General features: G+C 36.9%; 1 protein-coding gene across 1 annotated transcript in view; it reads left to right on the forward strand.

Moving 5' to 3' along the window:
* Positions 1 to 16,024, forward strand: part of USF3 (upstream transcription factor family member 3) — a 56,256-nt gene that overhangs the window by 24,092 nt on the left and 16,140 nt on the right. The window contains exons 2-5 of the mRNA XM_047098900.1: positions 7,906 to 8,030; positions 10,965 to 11,029; positions 12,158 to 12,186; positions 14,064 to 14,146. Of these exons, the coding sequence (XP_046954856.1) occupies positions 10,983 to 11,029; positions 12,158 to 12,186; positions 14,064 to 14,146 (159 nt within the window). The 5' untranslated portion in view covers positions 7,906 to 8,030; positions 10,965 to 10,982. The remainder of the gene's footprint in view (positions 1 to 7,905; positions 8,031 to 10,964; positions 11,030 to 12,157; positions 12,187 to 14,063; positions 14,147 to 16,024) is intronic.

The following is a 16,024-nucleotide window of genomic DNA, read 5'->3' on the forward strand; positions in this document are numbered from 1 at the left end:
GACATACGTGCACAAGTTTTTGTGTGAACGTGTGTTTTCAGTTTTTTGGGGGTGTATACCTAGGTGGCGTTGCTGGATCATAGAGTGACTCTGTGTTGTAACTATTTGAGGAATTGCCAACCTGTTTTCCCAAGTGACTATATACCATTATACATTATACATTCCCACCAGCAATGTATGAGGAAATAGCACACTTTTGATAAACATATTTTTTCCAGCTTTATTGAGGTTTGATTGACAAATAGATACTGTATGTACTTAAGGTATACAACACGATATTTTGGTATGTGTATGCATTGTGAAATGATTACCACAGCTGACCTAATTAACATATCGATCCACTCACATAGTTACTTTTTGTGGTAAGAACAAAAGATTTTAAGATATTCTCTCTTAGCAAATTGCAAATATACAATAAATTATTATTAACTGTAGTCATCATACTGTACATTAGGTCTCCAGAACCTATTCATCTTATAACTGAATGTCTGTACCCTTTGATCAACCTCTTCCATTTCCCCTATCTCCTAGCCACTGGTAACTACCATTATGCCCACTATTACCATGAGTCCAACTTTTTTAATTTCCACATATTAGTGTGATTATGCAATATTTGTCTTTCTGCATCTGGCTTGTTTCACTTAATATTATGTCCTCCAGGTTGATTCATGTTGTCACAGATATCAGGATTTCCTTCTTTTTAGAGGTGAATATTCCATTATGTACATATATTTGTCTATAAAATATATACATGTGTATATATGTAAATATATATTTATATATTTCATTATATATATATATGTGTGTGTGTGTGTGTGTGTGTGTGTGACATTTTCTTTACCCATTCACCCAGCAGTGGACACTTAGGTTGTTTCCATGTCTTGGCTGTTGTGAATAATGCAGTAATGAACATGGGATTATAGATAGTGTTTCCATTTCTTTTGGATACATAGCTAGAAGTGGGGTTCTTGGATCATATGGTATTTCTGTTTTTAATTTTGAGAAACCTCCATACTGTTTTCCATAATGGCTGCACCAATTTACATTCCCATCTGTTGTGTATGAGGGTTTCCTTTTCTCCATATCTTCACCAACACTTGTTATCTTTTGACTTTTTTTTTTTAAATTTACATCCAGGGGCTCCTGGGTGGCTCAGTTGGTTAAGCTTCTGACTTTGGCTCGGGTCATGACCTCATGGCTCGTGAGTTCAAGCCCCGCATTGAGCTCTGTGCTGACAGCTCAGAGCCTGGAGCCTGCTTCACATTCTGTGTCCCTCTCTCACTCTGCCTCTCCCCTGCTCATACTCTCTCTCTCTCTCTCTCTCTCAAGAATAAATAAACATTAAAAATTTTTTTAAAATAAAAAAATAAAATAAAAAAATAAATTTACATCCAAATTAGTTAGCATATAGTGCAACAATGATTTCAGGAGTAGATTCCTTAATGCTCCTTACCCATTTAGCCCGTCCCCCCTCCCACAACCCCTCCAGTAACCCTCTGTTTGTTCTCCATATTTAAGAGTCTCTTATGTTTTTTCCCCCCTCCCTGTTTTTATAGTATTTTTGTTTCTCTTCCCTTATGTTGATTTGTTTTGTCTCTTAAAGTCCTCATATGAGTGAAGTCATATGAGTTTTGTCTTTGACTAATTTTGCTTAGCATAATACCCTCCAGTTCCATCCACGTAGTTGCAAATGGCAAGATTTCATTCTTTTTGACTGCTGAGTAGTACTCCATTGTATATATATACCACATCTTCTTTATCCATTCATCCATCAATGGACATTTGGGCTCTTTCCATACTTTCGCTATTGTTGATAGTCTTTTGACTTAAAAAAAAAAAAGTTTATTTATTTTGAGAGAGAGAGGGAGGAGAGAGTATCCCAAGTAGGCTCCATGCTGTCAGTACAGAGCCCAATGTGGGGCTTGAATCCATGAACCATGAGATCATGACCTACCCGAAACCAAGAGTTGGACACTTAACCAACTGAGCCATAGAGGGCCCCCGTTTTTTGATAATAACTCTTCTAATAGGTGTGAGGTGAGATCTCATTATGGTTTTGATTTGCATTCCCCTGATGATTAATGATGATGAACATCTTTTTATGTACTTGTTGGTCATTTTTATGTCTTCTTTGGAAATACATATTCTTTGAATGAATATTTTTGGAAGAAATTTCAAGGGATTGATTAAGTGGCAGGGACCTTGAGAGAGCCTTTTGAGGTAGTGTTCTGTATCTTGATCTTAGTGGTGGTTACGTGAGTGTATTCACATATATAAATTTATTGAGCAGTGAACTTAAATTAGTGGCTTATTGTATATGTAATATGTCAATAAAAAAGAAAAAAAATCCGTACTTCATTGTACTTTTTATTGTTTAAAGTAGACCAGGGGAACTTTGTTTCAGAAGTGAAATCTGAGCACCCTTACTAGGCACAGAAAATTCGTTCACAGTCTAGTCCAAGTTCTCTTGCTGTCCACACCTCCTGTTTCCTTCCCTCTCTCCCATAATTTTTATATTCCTGCTGCAATCCTCAGACTCACAAGACATTTTTAATGTTTCACTGCCTTTGCACTTCTCTTCTGCTAACTCATATCCTTTCTTCTCTCCATCTTGACTGACAAAAATACTATGTATTCTTTAAAACCTAGCTTTCTTTGAGTCCCACAAGAAACATGCCTGATTCTGTGTTCTTTCATAGCATTTTATTAACAAATCTTTGAGGTAGCATTTACCAGTTTTTAAATTCACTTTTAAAATCTTTCTATTTTAAAAGAATTATAGACTCAAAAGAAGTTACGAAAATACTACAATAAATCCATGTACTGCTGACCCAGTTTCCCAGAGTAGAGATATGTAGCTGTAGGACAATAACACAAGTAGGAAGTTGACATTCATTAACCAATTTTTTTAAATTCATCTTCTTTTCGATTTTTTAAATTATCTGTGCTGCCCAATATGGTAATCACTAGCCTCATATAACTATTTAAATTACTTAAAATTACATAAAATTAAAAGTTTGGTGGTCTCACTAGCCGCATTTCAAGCATTTAATATACACATGTGACTAATGGCGACCATATGGACAATGCAGGTATAGAATATCTGCATTGCACAAAATTCTTTTGGATAGCCCTGACCTAGACTGTGTTCTTCTTGAGAGAAGACTTGCCTTTTCCATCTTTGTAATTCCTAGGCAGTGGGGGCACTTGGTCTACACCTGAATGATTGAGTCTAGTCCTATCCTCTTGTTTTACATGTGAAGAAACTTGGGCCCTAAGCTGTGATAAGTAAAATGATGCCTAGCTTTTCAGTAGCAAATCTAGAATTAGAGCTCATTTTCCCAATTCCAAGTTCACTGTTCTTTCCAGGTGGCCTCATTGGTTGTGAGCTCACTGATTTTTATTAGTTTTAGAGGGAGAACAGTGTTAAAATAATGCACTTCTCAGACTTTAGGCTACAGAAAAATCAACTAGGAAGCTTGTATTTCTGGACTTGTCTTTCCTAAGATTATGATTCAGTAGGTCTGGTGTAGGGCGTAGGAATCAATATTTTAAACGTATGCTTAGTCAGTATATGTGGTCATAACATAAGGATAGCTCAGAAGAGAGAGCAACAGAACAGAGAGCCTGGAAATGGAACTGCACTAATATGGACATTTGATTTTTAACAAAGGTACCACTGAAGAAAGGAAATGTTTTCAACAAATGATGTTGGAACAACTAAATATCCATATGGGAAAAAAATGAACTTTAACCCCTACCTCCTGCCATACAGATCATTGATCTAAATATGCCAATATCATAAACTTTGTAGAAACAATCATAGTAGAATATCTTGGGAATGAGTAAAGGTTTCTTGGACAGGCCACAAAAAGAAATAATCATAAATTAAAAATTGCTAAGTTATACTTCATCAAGAACTATTGCTTACCAAAAGGCACAGTTAAGAAAAGGCATAGGTAGGCCACATAGTGGGAGACAATATTTGCAAAATATGTTTCAGACAAATGACAAGTATGCAGAAGATATAAGTAACTCAGGATATATGAAGATTTTCTGTAAGTTAATCATAAAAGGACAAACTGTTGTAAACTCTTAAGTCTAAGTTCTCTTTTGGCCAGCAAAAGAGGGGACACAGGATTAAAGCGAGAGACGGCTAATGTCCGGGAAAAGACAAGAGCCCCGAATAAGGGTCCTTGCCTCGTATTTATTCAGGTCAGAAGGCTTGCAAACGTGATGGGCATGTACAAAGAGACAAACTAGGAACATTAACTTGGGGACGTGAAGGAAAAGGGGGGTTTTGAAGATATACAGTGTTTGGGGTTTGGGTCAATATAAAACTCCCGGCGCCGGGCAGATGGATAGATGGTTGTTAACAGCAGACCAGAGGCACCGTGCCTATTTATCTTAGCTAGCCTAGGGGATGAGACAGATAGGGGGAATAACCACAGGGCTAATAAGGCACCTTTTCTTTTGTTCACCATCTCTGCTCTGGGCTGCTTTGCCTGCAGCACAGAGGTCCATAGTCCAATTCACCAATCAATTTACCTAACCTGGCCCTATTCTCCTGTGAAAGCAGCTTTTCTGCTATAGTACTAAATTGGGAGTGTTTCCACCTTGTACATCTAATGTTGTTTATTTTCATATACCTATGTATTGGGCACCTTTGTGCCATTTCTATTTCAGGCCTTTGCCTCTCTCTATTTTGGGAGGTTCTGCACCCCCTCTGTATTTTGGGGTGCCTTCACACCTCCCTAATCCTGGCACCTTTGTGCCTCCCTATTCTCGGGGTATCTTTGCACCCCCCTATTCTTGGAGTGCCAATCTGGTTTACCCAAACTCCGGTGTAAGCATTTTATGACTTTGTATTTCTTTATGCCTTGTTAATCCATTTGGTGTAAGCCCGGAGGATTCCTAAGCTTGTCCCCTACAATAAACAATCCAATTAAAAAACTGGCAAAAAGATAGGGCGCCTGGGTAGCTTAGTCGGTTAAGCGTCCGGCTTCAGCACAGGTCCTGATATCACAGTTTGTGGGTGTAAGCCCTGCATCAGGCTCTGCTGACAGCTCAGAGCCTGGAGCCTGCTTCTGATTGTGTGTCTCCCTCTCTCTCTGCCCCTCCCCTGCTCACGCTGTCTCTCCCTTTCTCTCTCTCTCAAAAATAAATAAACATTAAAAAAAAAAAAACTGGCAAAAAGATATGAGCAGACAAAACAAGATCTACAAATGGTCTTAAATTTTCTTCAATGTTTATTTATTTTTGAGAGAGAGAGAGAGTGAGTGAGCAGAGGTGGGGGAGGGGCACAAAGAGAGGGAAATGCAGAACTCAAGCAGGCTCCAGGCTCTTAGCTGTCAGCACAGAGCCAGATGCAGAGCTGGAACTCACGAACTGTGAGATCATGCCCTGAGCCAAAGTCGGATGCTTAACTGACTGAGCCACCTAGGGGCCCCCTACAGATGGTCTTCATATGCACATAAAAATTTATTCAATGTTATCAATCATCTAGGAAATGAAAATTAAACTATAATGAGATTCCACTATTTAACCACCAGAATAGTTGAAATTGATAAGCAGACAAAGCCCAATGTTAGTAGGATATTGAACAACCAGAAGAACTCTTACATTTTGGATGGGAATGCAAAATGGTACTGTCACTCTGGGGAAAGTGTGACAAATGTTCTTACATAAGTCTTTTTGTGGATATACTTTTTTTTTATTTCTCTTGGGTAGATACTTGGGAGTGGAACTGCAGGGAATATAATAAGCATTTCTACTCCTGGGTATTTACTCAACAGAAAGAAAGACTATACCCATGAAAAATGTTGCACAAGAATATTCATGGAGAGCAGCTTTTCTTCCTGGTCACCAAAACACAGGAACAGGTGTTCATCAACGGAAAATAAACAAGCTATGTTATAAACTGACACACAGTTATACATTCATACTCAGCAATAAAAAGGAACAAACTACTGGATGAATTTCAGAAATATGCTGAGTGAAAGGTTGACAAAACAGAATTCTCAGTTAATGCATTGTAAAGTTCAGTAGAGAAAAAAATGAGAACACTGGTTGCCTCTGTGGGAGAAGGGGAAGGTATTGACTAGGAAGGGTCGTGAGAGAACTTTCTCTGGTAATAATAATGTTCTGTACCTTGATAGGGATTGGGTCACACAGGTATGTGCATTAGTCAGAACTCACTGAATTTTACACTTAAGATTTGTGCATTTTACTATACATAAGCTTTACTGCAAGAGGAAAAAGCAGTTTTAAAAGTTGTGATTTTGATACAAGTGATCTCAAAAGTACACTTTGAGAACCATTGGATTTGACTAATTTCAGAAATAATTCTTTCTTACCGTAAAATATAGTGATTCATAGATTATTAATGTAACATTTTGAATTTTTTCTTTAAAAATTAAATATTGTATTAAAAGTAACATTTCCTTATTAGTAGGTTAATGAGTCAGTGGACAAGTGTTTATGACATTATATAGTTCATTATTTCAATAAGTATTCTTTGTTTTAATAAGTGTTCTTTTTTAATGTGAGGAATGCAAGCTTAAAATCAGGAGGAATAGCATATGGGAACAATTATACACTGATAGATGTAATTAAATTTGTTAAAATGTGGTTTGAGATTTACAGTGATGTTTGGTAAACTGGGTGATGTACCTCTTTCAGTTAAACTCTTGCGTCTCACCCCCATGCGATGAGTATGTTTACTTATGTGATAGACCTCTAGTATCATTTACTTTAAGATTCTAGATGTTCAGAAGTTTAGAACTTTAACGTCATGTATCTTACTTGTAACATGAATCTGCAAACTTTCAAAAGTGCTTACAAGTTTTACAGTTTCAAAACTGAAACTGTAATGTTAATGACCAAATGCTGACTCACGGGCACAAGGGAAATCTGACCTTACGGGTTTATAGGTGAAATTATGTGTTCACCTGTCATGCCCTATCCCAAATAATCTCTCCTCCAGTAGGGTGTTGGTCAGATGCCTGAAATTCCACCAACTAAAGATACCTGCCTGTGTTTCTAAATTTTCCAGATAACAATCCCCTGGGGGCATTCTAAATTTCAGACTCCTCCCTTAAAGATTGGGATTCCTCCCTTAGAGACTGATTCAGGGTCAGGCTGACAGTGGGCTGACAATTCCTGTTTTTTAACTATTATCTTGTTGAAAATACAGATTCCTGGGCCCTACCCAGTACTTCTCATTTGTCTGGGATGAAGCCCCCAAATTTACATTTTTTGTAATGTTTGTATTTATTTTTTTTGAGAGAGCATAAGCCAGGGAGGGGCAGGGAGAGGGGACAGAGGATCTGAAGCAGGCCCTTTGCTGACAGCAGCAATCCCAATACGGGTCTCAAATTCATAAACCGCAAGATCATGACCTGAGCCAAAATCAGACACTTAACCAACTGAGCCAGGTGCCCCCAAATCTGCATTTTCTGGAGTATATACAATGCACAGTTCTGAAGGCTGTCATCCTAGTGTCGCTGCCTTCGTGGAAGATCCTTGAGTAAGTTTTGTCACTCTCACAAGTGAGAAGAGGGAAGTGGGAGATTGAAGGAAGATAATTTTAGAATTGAGGACAGACCTTAGTGTAAGACATAGGTGGAGGACAATAAGAACTTGAGGGACAGTGAGCATGCCTAAGAGAAAGGAGAGAATCTCCTGGGATCTGTCCAATGACTACAGTACTTGCTACCATTTTTGTGGGAGTGGAGCATGAGCCACCTATTGGAGAGTGACTTTTTAAAGCAACTACATTCATTAGCTTTCGGATCATTCTGTTTGCCACCAAAAATCTGCCTGCATGCCCTAAGTTGCCAGTTGTTTTACGTGCTAATGGAAACCTAGCCACTGTAAACATTCATTGATTTTTCTCTTGTGTAGTAAGAAGAAAACATAACTTATAGACCATCTTCTGGCAGAAGATGATAGATTTGGATCAGAAACGGGAGGCGCTGGAAGCCAGGAATCAAAAGTGAAGAACTTCTGCAAGCCCTTGGGTGATAAAGGTGACAAGGACTTATTTACTCACATGTCCCGCATTGTCATTATGTAGTAACCTGATGTGAGTTTGTTGCTTTTAGGCTGATGTATACCATCACACATGTAAGGGAGAGTAAGCTGCTGGAAGTGGGACTTGAGTGCACATTTCTCCTCAGGCTGCTTCAGTCAGTACTTCCTGTCATTACCTTGTCTGCATTCACTTCTACTCATTCCCCAGGACCCTTCCTCCACCTTTACAGGGCTAGAGCCCAGTCTGAAATGCCTTCATTATTATTCATAGCTAACATTTGTTGAATTCTTTTTGCTGCTAGGCACCCTGCTGCTCTGCTCCCCTGCATTTGTCATTCCCTTCTCAAAACAACCCAATGGTCCAGATGCTATGATTTTGATCCATTTTGTAGATGAAACATCTGAGGTTCCAAGAGGTTATATGTCTTGCCCAGGACCTCACAGCTAGGAAATGGCAGAACCAGATTTTATTTTATTTTATTTTATTTTATTTTATTTTATTTTATTTTATTTTATTTTATTTATTTTATTTTATTTTATTTTATTTTATTTTATTTTATTTATTATTTCTGTATGTTTTTTTTTAATTTTTAAATGTTTATTTGTTTTTTAAAATTTATTTTTTTAAATTTACATCCAAGTTAGCATATAGTGCAACAATGATTTCAGGAGTAGATTCCTTAATGCCCCTTACCCATTTAGCCCATCCCCCCTCCCACAACCCCTCCAGTAACCCTCTGTTTGTTCTCCATATTTAAGAGTCTCTTATATTTTGTCCCCCTCCCTGTTTTTATAGTATTTTTATTTCCCTTCCCTTATGTTCATCTGTTTTGTATCTTAAAGTCCTCATATGAGTGAAGTCATATGACATTTGTCTTTCTCTGACTGACTAATTTCACTTAGCCAAATACCTTCTAGTTCCATCTACATAGTTGCAAATGGCAAGATTTCATTCTTTTTGATTGCCGAGTAATACTCCATTGTATATATATACCACATCTTCTTTACCCATTCATCCATCGATGGACATTTGGGCTCTTTCCATACTTTGGCTATTGTTGATAATACTTCTATAAACATTGGGGTGCATGTATCCCTTCAGAACAGCATACCTGTATCCCTTGGATAAATACCTAGTAGTGGCATTGCTGGGTGGTAGGGTAGCTCTACTTTTAATTTTTTGAGGAACCTCCATACTGTTTTCCAGAGTGACTGTACCAGTTTGGCAGAACCAGATTTTAAACTCATGCTTTCTTTCTTTTTTTTTAATGTTTATTTATTTTTGAGAGAGAGCGTGTGTGAGTAGGGAAGGGTCAGAGAGAGATGGAGACACAGAATCTGAAGCAGATTACAGGCTCTGAGCCATCAGCACAGACCCTGACGTGGGGCTTGAACTCACTAACCATGAGATCATGACCTGAGCTGAAGTCGGACGCTTAACCTACTGAGCCACCCAGGCACCCCTAAACTCACGCTTTCTGATTTCCGATTCCATACACAGAAAATGGTAACTGCACTTGCACCTACTCCAGTGTACCACAATAGGTATCCCAGTTGGACAGACCACTTTTGAAAGGCCAGGCCGTCAGTCCCTGAGATTTAAAAGCATTAAAGTTTTCATTATGAAATTTTTAAAGATCAGAGAAGAGAAAGAAACCCCCTATAATGTTGCTGGCCTTACATAACTATGACTATTATCTTCATGTATTTGCTTTCAGGCTTTTTTGGCATATGCATATATTTCCCTATAGTATATATATATATATATATATATATATATATATATATATATATTCTTTAGTGCCCTAATTTTTTTTAAGTTTATTTATTTTGAGAAAGACAGTGTGTGCATATAAACTGGGGAGGAGCAGAGAGAGAGGGAGAGAGAGAGAACCACATGTAGGCTCCGCACTGTCAGTGCAGATCCTGATGCGAGGCTCAAACTCATGAATCATGAGATCATGAGATCATGAGATCATGAGTTGAGCTGAAGTCAGATGCCCAAGCAACTGAGCCACCCAGGTGCCCCAGTATCCTGATATTTTATTTTATTTTATTTTATTTTATTTTATTTTATTTTATTTTATTTTTTTAAATCTTTATTTATTTTTGAGAGAGACAGAGACAGAGCAAGAGCAGGGGAGGGGCAGAGAGAGAGGGAGACACAGAATCTGAAGCAGGCTCCAGGCTCTGAGCTGTCAGCACAGAGCCCGATGCGGGGCTTGAACTCACGGACCGTGAGATCATGACCTGAGACAAAGTCGGACGCTTAACCGACAGAGCCACCCAGGCGCCCCTCCTGATATTTTAAATATAAGTAGAATTTTCCTACTCCTACCCAGATATTAATGAGTGTCAAGTGATGATGTAAGATTTCTAGCAGTTTGAGAGAAGGATAGCAAGTGAGTGAATGAATGAATGAGCTTGCTTCCATACAAGGAATATTCCTTGTATGGCTGTTTGTGTGTACATGTTTGTGTGCTTGTCACTTGTTTTTTCTGCATTCAGAGAGGAGAACCAGTGTTCTCATTTAAATTTTGTAGAACACTTCAAATATTATGAACAAAGAACATACTCTCCCAACTCAAGTATGTTTTACCTGTTTTTCCAGGTCTTGCTCAAATCCACACCCTCTTTTTAAGCCTTTCTAGATTTCTAACCTGATAATGATCTTTCTCTACTCCAGTCTTCTCAAGAACTTTCTGGCGATACCTCACATTTGGCATTCACCATGCTCTCCACCTGCTAGTTATAATATTTTTTGTCCTGTTTTCTTATACCTTTTTCTATCCACAGCAGCTAATCCAGTGCTTTTTCGTGGTGTCACTTTTGTTTTTTTAGCATTTTGGTATTCAAACCAAAGTGCTATTAATTTCTCTAACATACTAGAATAACTTGAACTTTCTGGCGTGTTCTTCCATGCTGTGTAGGTTCCTATCACTGTAACCATGCCAGAAATGACAGAGAATGAGACTCCTACAAAAAAGCAGCACAGGTATGTAGTCCTGGTCCAGAAATAATATAGTTTGGGGAGATGAACAGCAGAATTAGTCCCCACTTTGTTAAATAGTCAGTCCTCAGGGAACTTTCATTAAATGCCTGGAAGACCATTATTCTTCAGCAATATGTGTGAATAAATAAATACAGGTTTACAGAAAGGAGTACATAGTTAAAATTTACCTGTCCTCCTTATTTTATGGACAGTGTAACGGGAATGACAATGAACAATTAAAATTGTATAATACCAAATCTATCCTAAGTGTTTAGTTTCTCCTGAAACTTTTACTTGCTCACAGTATCACAGTCTTTGTAGATTGTTAAGTTCATTTAGACCAAAGTCAATTTGAATAGACATTTTGTGACATTACAATTTTGTGACATTACAATATGCACGTCAGTACAACATTACTTCTGGTTCTTTGTATAAGCCCCCTTCTGAATTTCTAGCATTTTAGGCAGTGTTTCTGCTTAAAATTGCATGGTCAGTGCTTTCATTAATATTAAAATCCCCATTCTCTTTCCTTATCAAGTAACTGTTAGGGATTGCTAATGTATTGAGTAATTGTACATAAAAGGGAAATCAATGGTTTGAGTAGATTAGCTTTTAAGAAAAACTAAGAGTTTGGATAAGCTAAGGCACACAGATGCAAAAGATGGCTCAAATGCCAATTGTCTGTGCGTTGGTGCTGGTGGCTGCCATGGTTCCCCACCCCCGGGGATTAAAAAGTTCCTTTCTACTGTTGCTTGTACCCCTGACGCACTCACCGCACCCCTTGCCAGGTGCCAGGGCAAACATCAGAAGTCACCTACTTGGTACATCACTTTGAGAGTTGACTAGCTCTTTAATTACATTTTTCAAATAGTTAACGTTTTCAATGATTGATTTACTTCCCAACCATTGACTTTTGGGTATAGATGAATAGAGAATTGTAGAATTTGGAAATTGTAGATTCTAAATTTATACTGATGTATCTGCAGTTAGGTTTTCATACCATAATAAGATGGTTTCTTACTGATGCAACAAATACAAATTCATAAAATTTCTGTGGTTCTCAACATATAAAGTGGAGAAAATGTTTTCCTGTTGTTTTCATGTTCCTTTTATCTGCACTTTTTGTTTCAGAAAGAAAAACCGGGAGACACACAATGCAGGTAGAAACAATTTCAATTGTATTTGTTAGCATTTTTGCATTCACAAGGAAATTATACTGTAGTCGATTGTAAGTTTTTATGTTACAAGCATAGAATCATTATTCCTTATGTTTTAGGAAAACGTTCCTTTACTTTGTTTGTTCCTTTATGGTTTAATTGGCAAAACACCCCTTGAGTCTCATGAAGATGGCTAGTTTATCATCTTCTGATTCATTGTCTATTTAGATAACTCGAGGACTAATACGCCTTTGGAACTAGTGTTTTAAGTGATTTCACCCACTGAGGAAATTGAGCTCTACTTCTCCCAAATGGGATAAAGAGAATGTGTCTGCAGAAGTTCCAGAGGGAGCTGGCTGCCCAGAGGAGCAGGGGAGAGATGAACAGCAGGCTGTGGAGCTTGAAAGTCCCTGAAATGTGAACAGTCTTAAATGAAGTTGTGGAGTCCTCAGTCACGGGAAGAAATGTAGAAAATAAACGTTTGATTTTATCTCAAACGTCCAGATTATAGGCCAAAACCAGATAAACATTTATAGAAGTGATTGTGCCTACATTTATATTTTGGTACATTTTAGAACACTTTCTTTTCCAGGGGTTACAGTCAGATTGAAAACAAAATATTTTAGAAGTTAATGTCTATTACTCTATAACTGATATTCTTCCTTTCCCTAAGGAAAGGACCCTGGGGGAATTTTTGTCTATGGGAAGATGGGGTGAACACTGATGGAATATTGCTGTTTTCCAGAATAAGAATTTCCTGCCTTTGAATTCCCCTTTATCACTGTGGGTCTCAATGTTGGTTTTTTCTACCTCCATACATGAAAAAATCCACTCCTGGGTGATAACAAATACTGTTATTAGAGAATTTAGAAAAAAGGTGATATCATACTTTATTGTTTTCCCTTCTTTGGCCAAATGAATTAAATCTAATCTTTTTAGCCATAGGAGCTAAGTATTTTTATTGGAACCAACTCCCATGGTGTCATAAATATGTCCTGATAGTAATTTATTATGAGAGAGTAATTAGATGTCATTGAAAATATGCCTTTACTGCTAGACTGTGAAGCAAAAAGTATGATTTTGCAAAACAAGAGCTGCTTATGGTTAATCTGAAAGATCACTGGAATCTTTTGTTAGGAAGGGAGGTTTTAGAAACCCTTCTGACAGTAAAAGCCAAGACTAATAATATTTCTACTTACAGTGTCTTGTTGAAATTATTTAGATCATCTCATTCCCTCTTGCCCTTTCCATACAATCTTTAAAGTTGTGGCATGTAAGCCTGGAAGATTTCTCAGTTAATTTGGTTGAGATGTTGTCAGTTGCCCAGTTTCTTATGGGAAAAATCCTATGTGCCCAGAGTGAATAAACCAGACTCCTAGAAATTTTAAGTCATAACTGATAGCTGTTCTATTTCAAAAATGCCTTCTAGACATCCTAAAAGGTGTTTGAAGGTTCTGTAATCTGTCTAAATAGGTCTCATTTGCCTATTTGCTATAAAAAGGCAGCTTTCTACTAACTTAGCTTGTTAGCAGGGGTTCTTAAAATTTAGTTATCACTAAAATGTCCAGTAATTACTTGAAACATAATAATGGCCTAACAGTAAAGTAATATTAGCATTTTCTGTTTTTAATTTGAGTTTAATTATTATAGATCACATTTTTAAAATGCTAATAAAAGTATTGCTTATATCAGTGCCCATAATGCTAGACTTATAATGCAGCATTCTTAGAAATTGTCTTGTAGTTATTTGTCTTCAGTAGATACTGTTTGATAAAATTTTGTTAGAGATTTCTTTACCTAAAATTTCTTTACCCAGGGAGAATAGTGAACTACAGCAGTGTACCATAAGGTCTGATAAATGGATTTTTCCCCCTATCTAGTGGAGAGGCATAGAAAGAAGAAAATCAATGCTGGAATAAACAGGATAGGAGAGCTGATCCCATGTTCCCCTGCCCTGAAGCAGGTAAGAAGTCTACTCCTATTTTCATTCATTACTTGTGAACAGATAATTCCCTAAGTTGTTTCATTGCTCAGAGTGCTTATTTTTGTTTCCTGTCACTTTTGGTTTTTGGAGATAATCATCGCCTCATTGTTTTTCATTTGCTTAATTTTCTATATACCTACCTTTAATTTTTCCCATACTGATAACAGTCTTCTAGTAGAGTATTCTACATGATCAAGTGGACCATATAATTTCTAGATCTTTAAGATCTTGAATTATTCAGTCCCACGATTACATTAATTTCTGTGCTACAGTACTTACCAGGCATTTCTTTTATTTTCTGCCAATGATATTTTTAAATTACCTTTAAATTCTTACCTAGAATCTTCCAAGGATCTCTATTTTATTCTCCGTGCCCTGTCAGCCTCCACTGGCACTTAAATCTCAGCTTATTAAAGTTTTCTCTCATGAAGATAGCTTTTTGTTTCTTCTGATAATGAGGATAAAGTATGCTTCCTGAAAACAAAACAAAATGGAAACAATATGGAAGTCATAAAAAGTTTGAAAAATAAGTTGACATCCTACTCCTAGGTTGTAACTACTATTACAAATGTTGTTACACATCTCTTTGGACATTGCTTTATGAATATATATGTATATATATATTTGTAAAATATGTTTCATATATATATTCATAAAATGTTTCATAACCTGCCTTGTCATTTTCACTCAGTCGTACATAGTAGACTTTTTTTCATATGATCTCCTTTCTTTTTAATGATTATATAGTGTTTCATGATAGTGAGATATCATAATTCGTGTTAGCCTTTTTTGGTTAATTGTTAGTTAAGTTAATATATAAACATAACAAATAGTACTAAAAAGCTTAAAACAACATTAGTCTCTGGCTTGCCTGCCTCCCACATCCAATACAGCAACTTAAAGGCATCCATTCTCTACTGTTTCTTTTGGCATTCACCTTTATATTTTGAAATAATATGCGTATATTATTGTATCATACTTTTTCTATTTTAGGTTTTATCTATTGACTTTCCCTTGTTAAATCCTCCCAGTATAATTCCACCACAACTTTTGATTAAATCAATATTCAGTTCTTATGTTATTAAGACTGTAAATATTGTTTATGGTGAGCCAAAGATTAGTATTATTATGTTTTGTTTCATATGAAACTTTTTTGGGGGAGGGTTGGTAATTGCCTCATTGTTATCAGTTTATATATACCTATCTTTTTATTTATTTATTTATTTACTTTAGATTTTTTAAATTTATTTTTTTATTTTTATGTAAGCTGTACACCCAGTGTAGGAAGTCATGACCCCGAGATCGAGTCGCAAGCTCTACTAACCGAACCAGCCATGTGCCCCTCTATATACCTATCTTTATTTCTTTCCACACTTTCAACAGTCCCTTAGTAGAGTTTCTACATAGTCAAGTGTACCACATAATTTCTATTTTCTCCTTTTTCCTTTGAAACTTTCCTTCTGGAACCCTCTGCCCTTCTTCAATCTCAACTGGTTGGTCTTTTGCAACTCTTCTGTTTTCTTTCTTTCTTTCTTTCTTTCTTTCTTTCTTTCTTTCTTTCTTTCTTTCTTTCTCTTTCTTTTCTTTCTTGTTTGTTTGTTTTAAGTAGGCTTCATGCCCAGTGCAGAGCCCAGGGCAGTGCTCTACCTCATGACCCTGAGATCAAGACCTGAGCTGAGATCAAGAGTTGGACGCTTAACCAACTGAGCCACCCAGGCACCCCTCTAACTCTTCTGTTTTTAATTTCAGGTCTCATGACTTTAATTTCCAAGAGTCTTTTTCTTATTCTCTTTGTCCTTTTTCATGTCACATGTTTTGTTTCATGAATACAATACCATCGTATCTCTGAGAATGTTA

Source organism: Lynx rufus, unplaced genomic scaffold (genome assembly GCF_022079265.1).
Source record: "Lynx rufus isolate CCGP_SWC_20201006 ecotype Redwood Valley unplaced genomic scaffold, mLynRuf1.p SCAF_5, whole genome shotgun sequence".
NCBI classification, from domain to species: domain Eukaryota; kingdom Metazoa; phylum Chordata; class Mammalia; order Carnivora; family Felidae; genus Lynx; species Lynx rufus.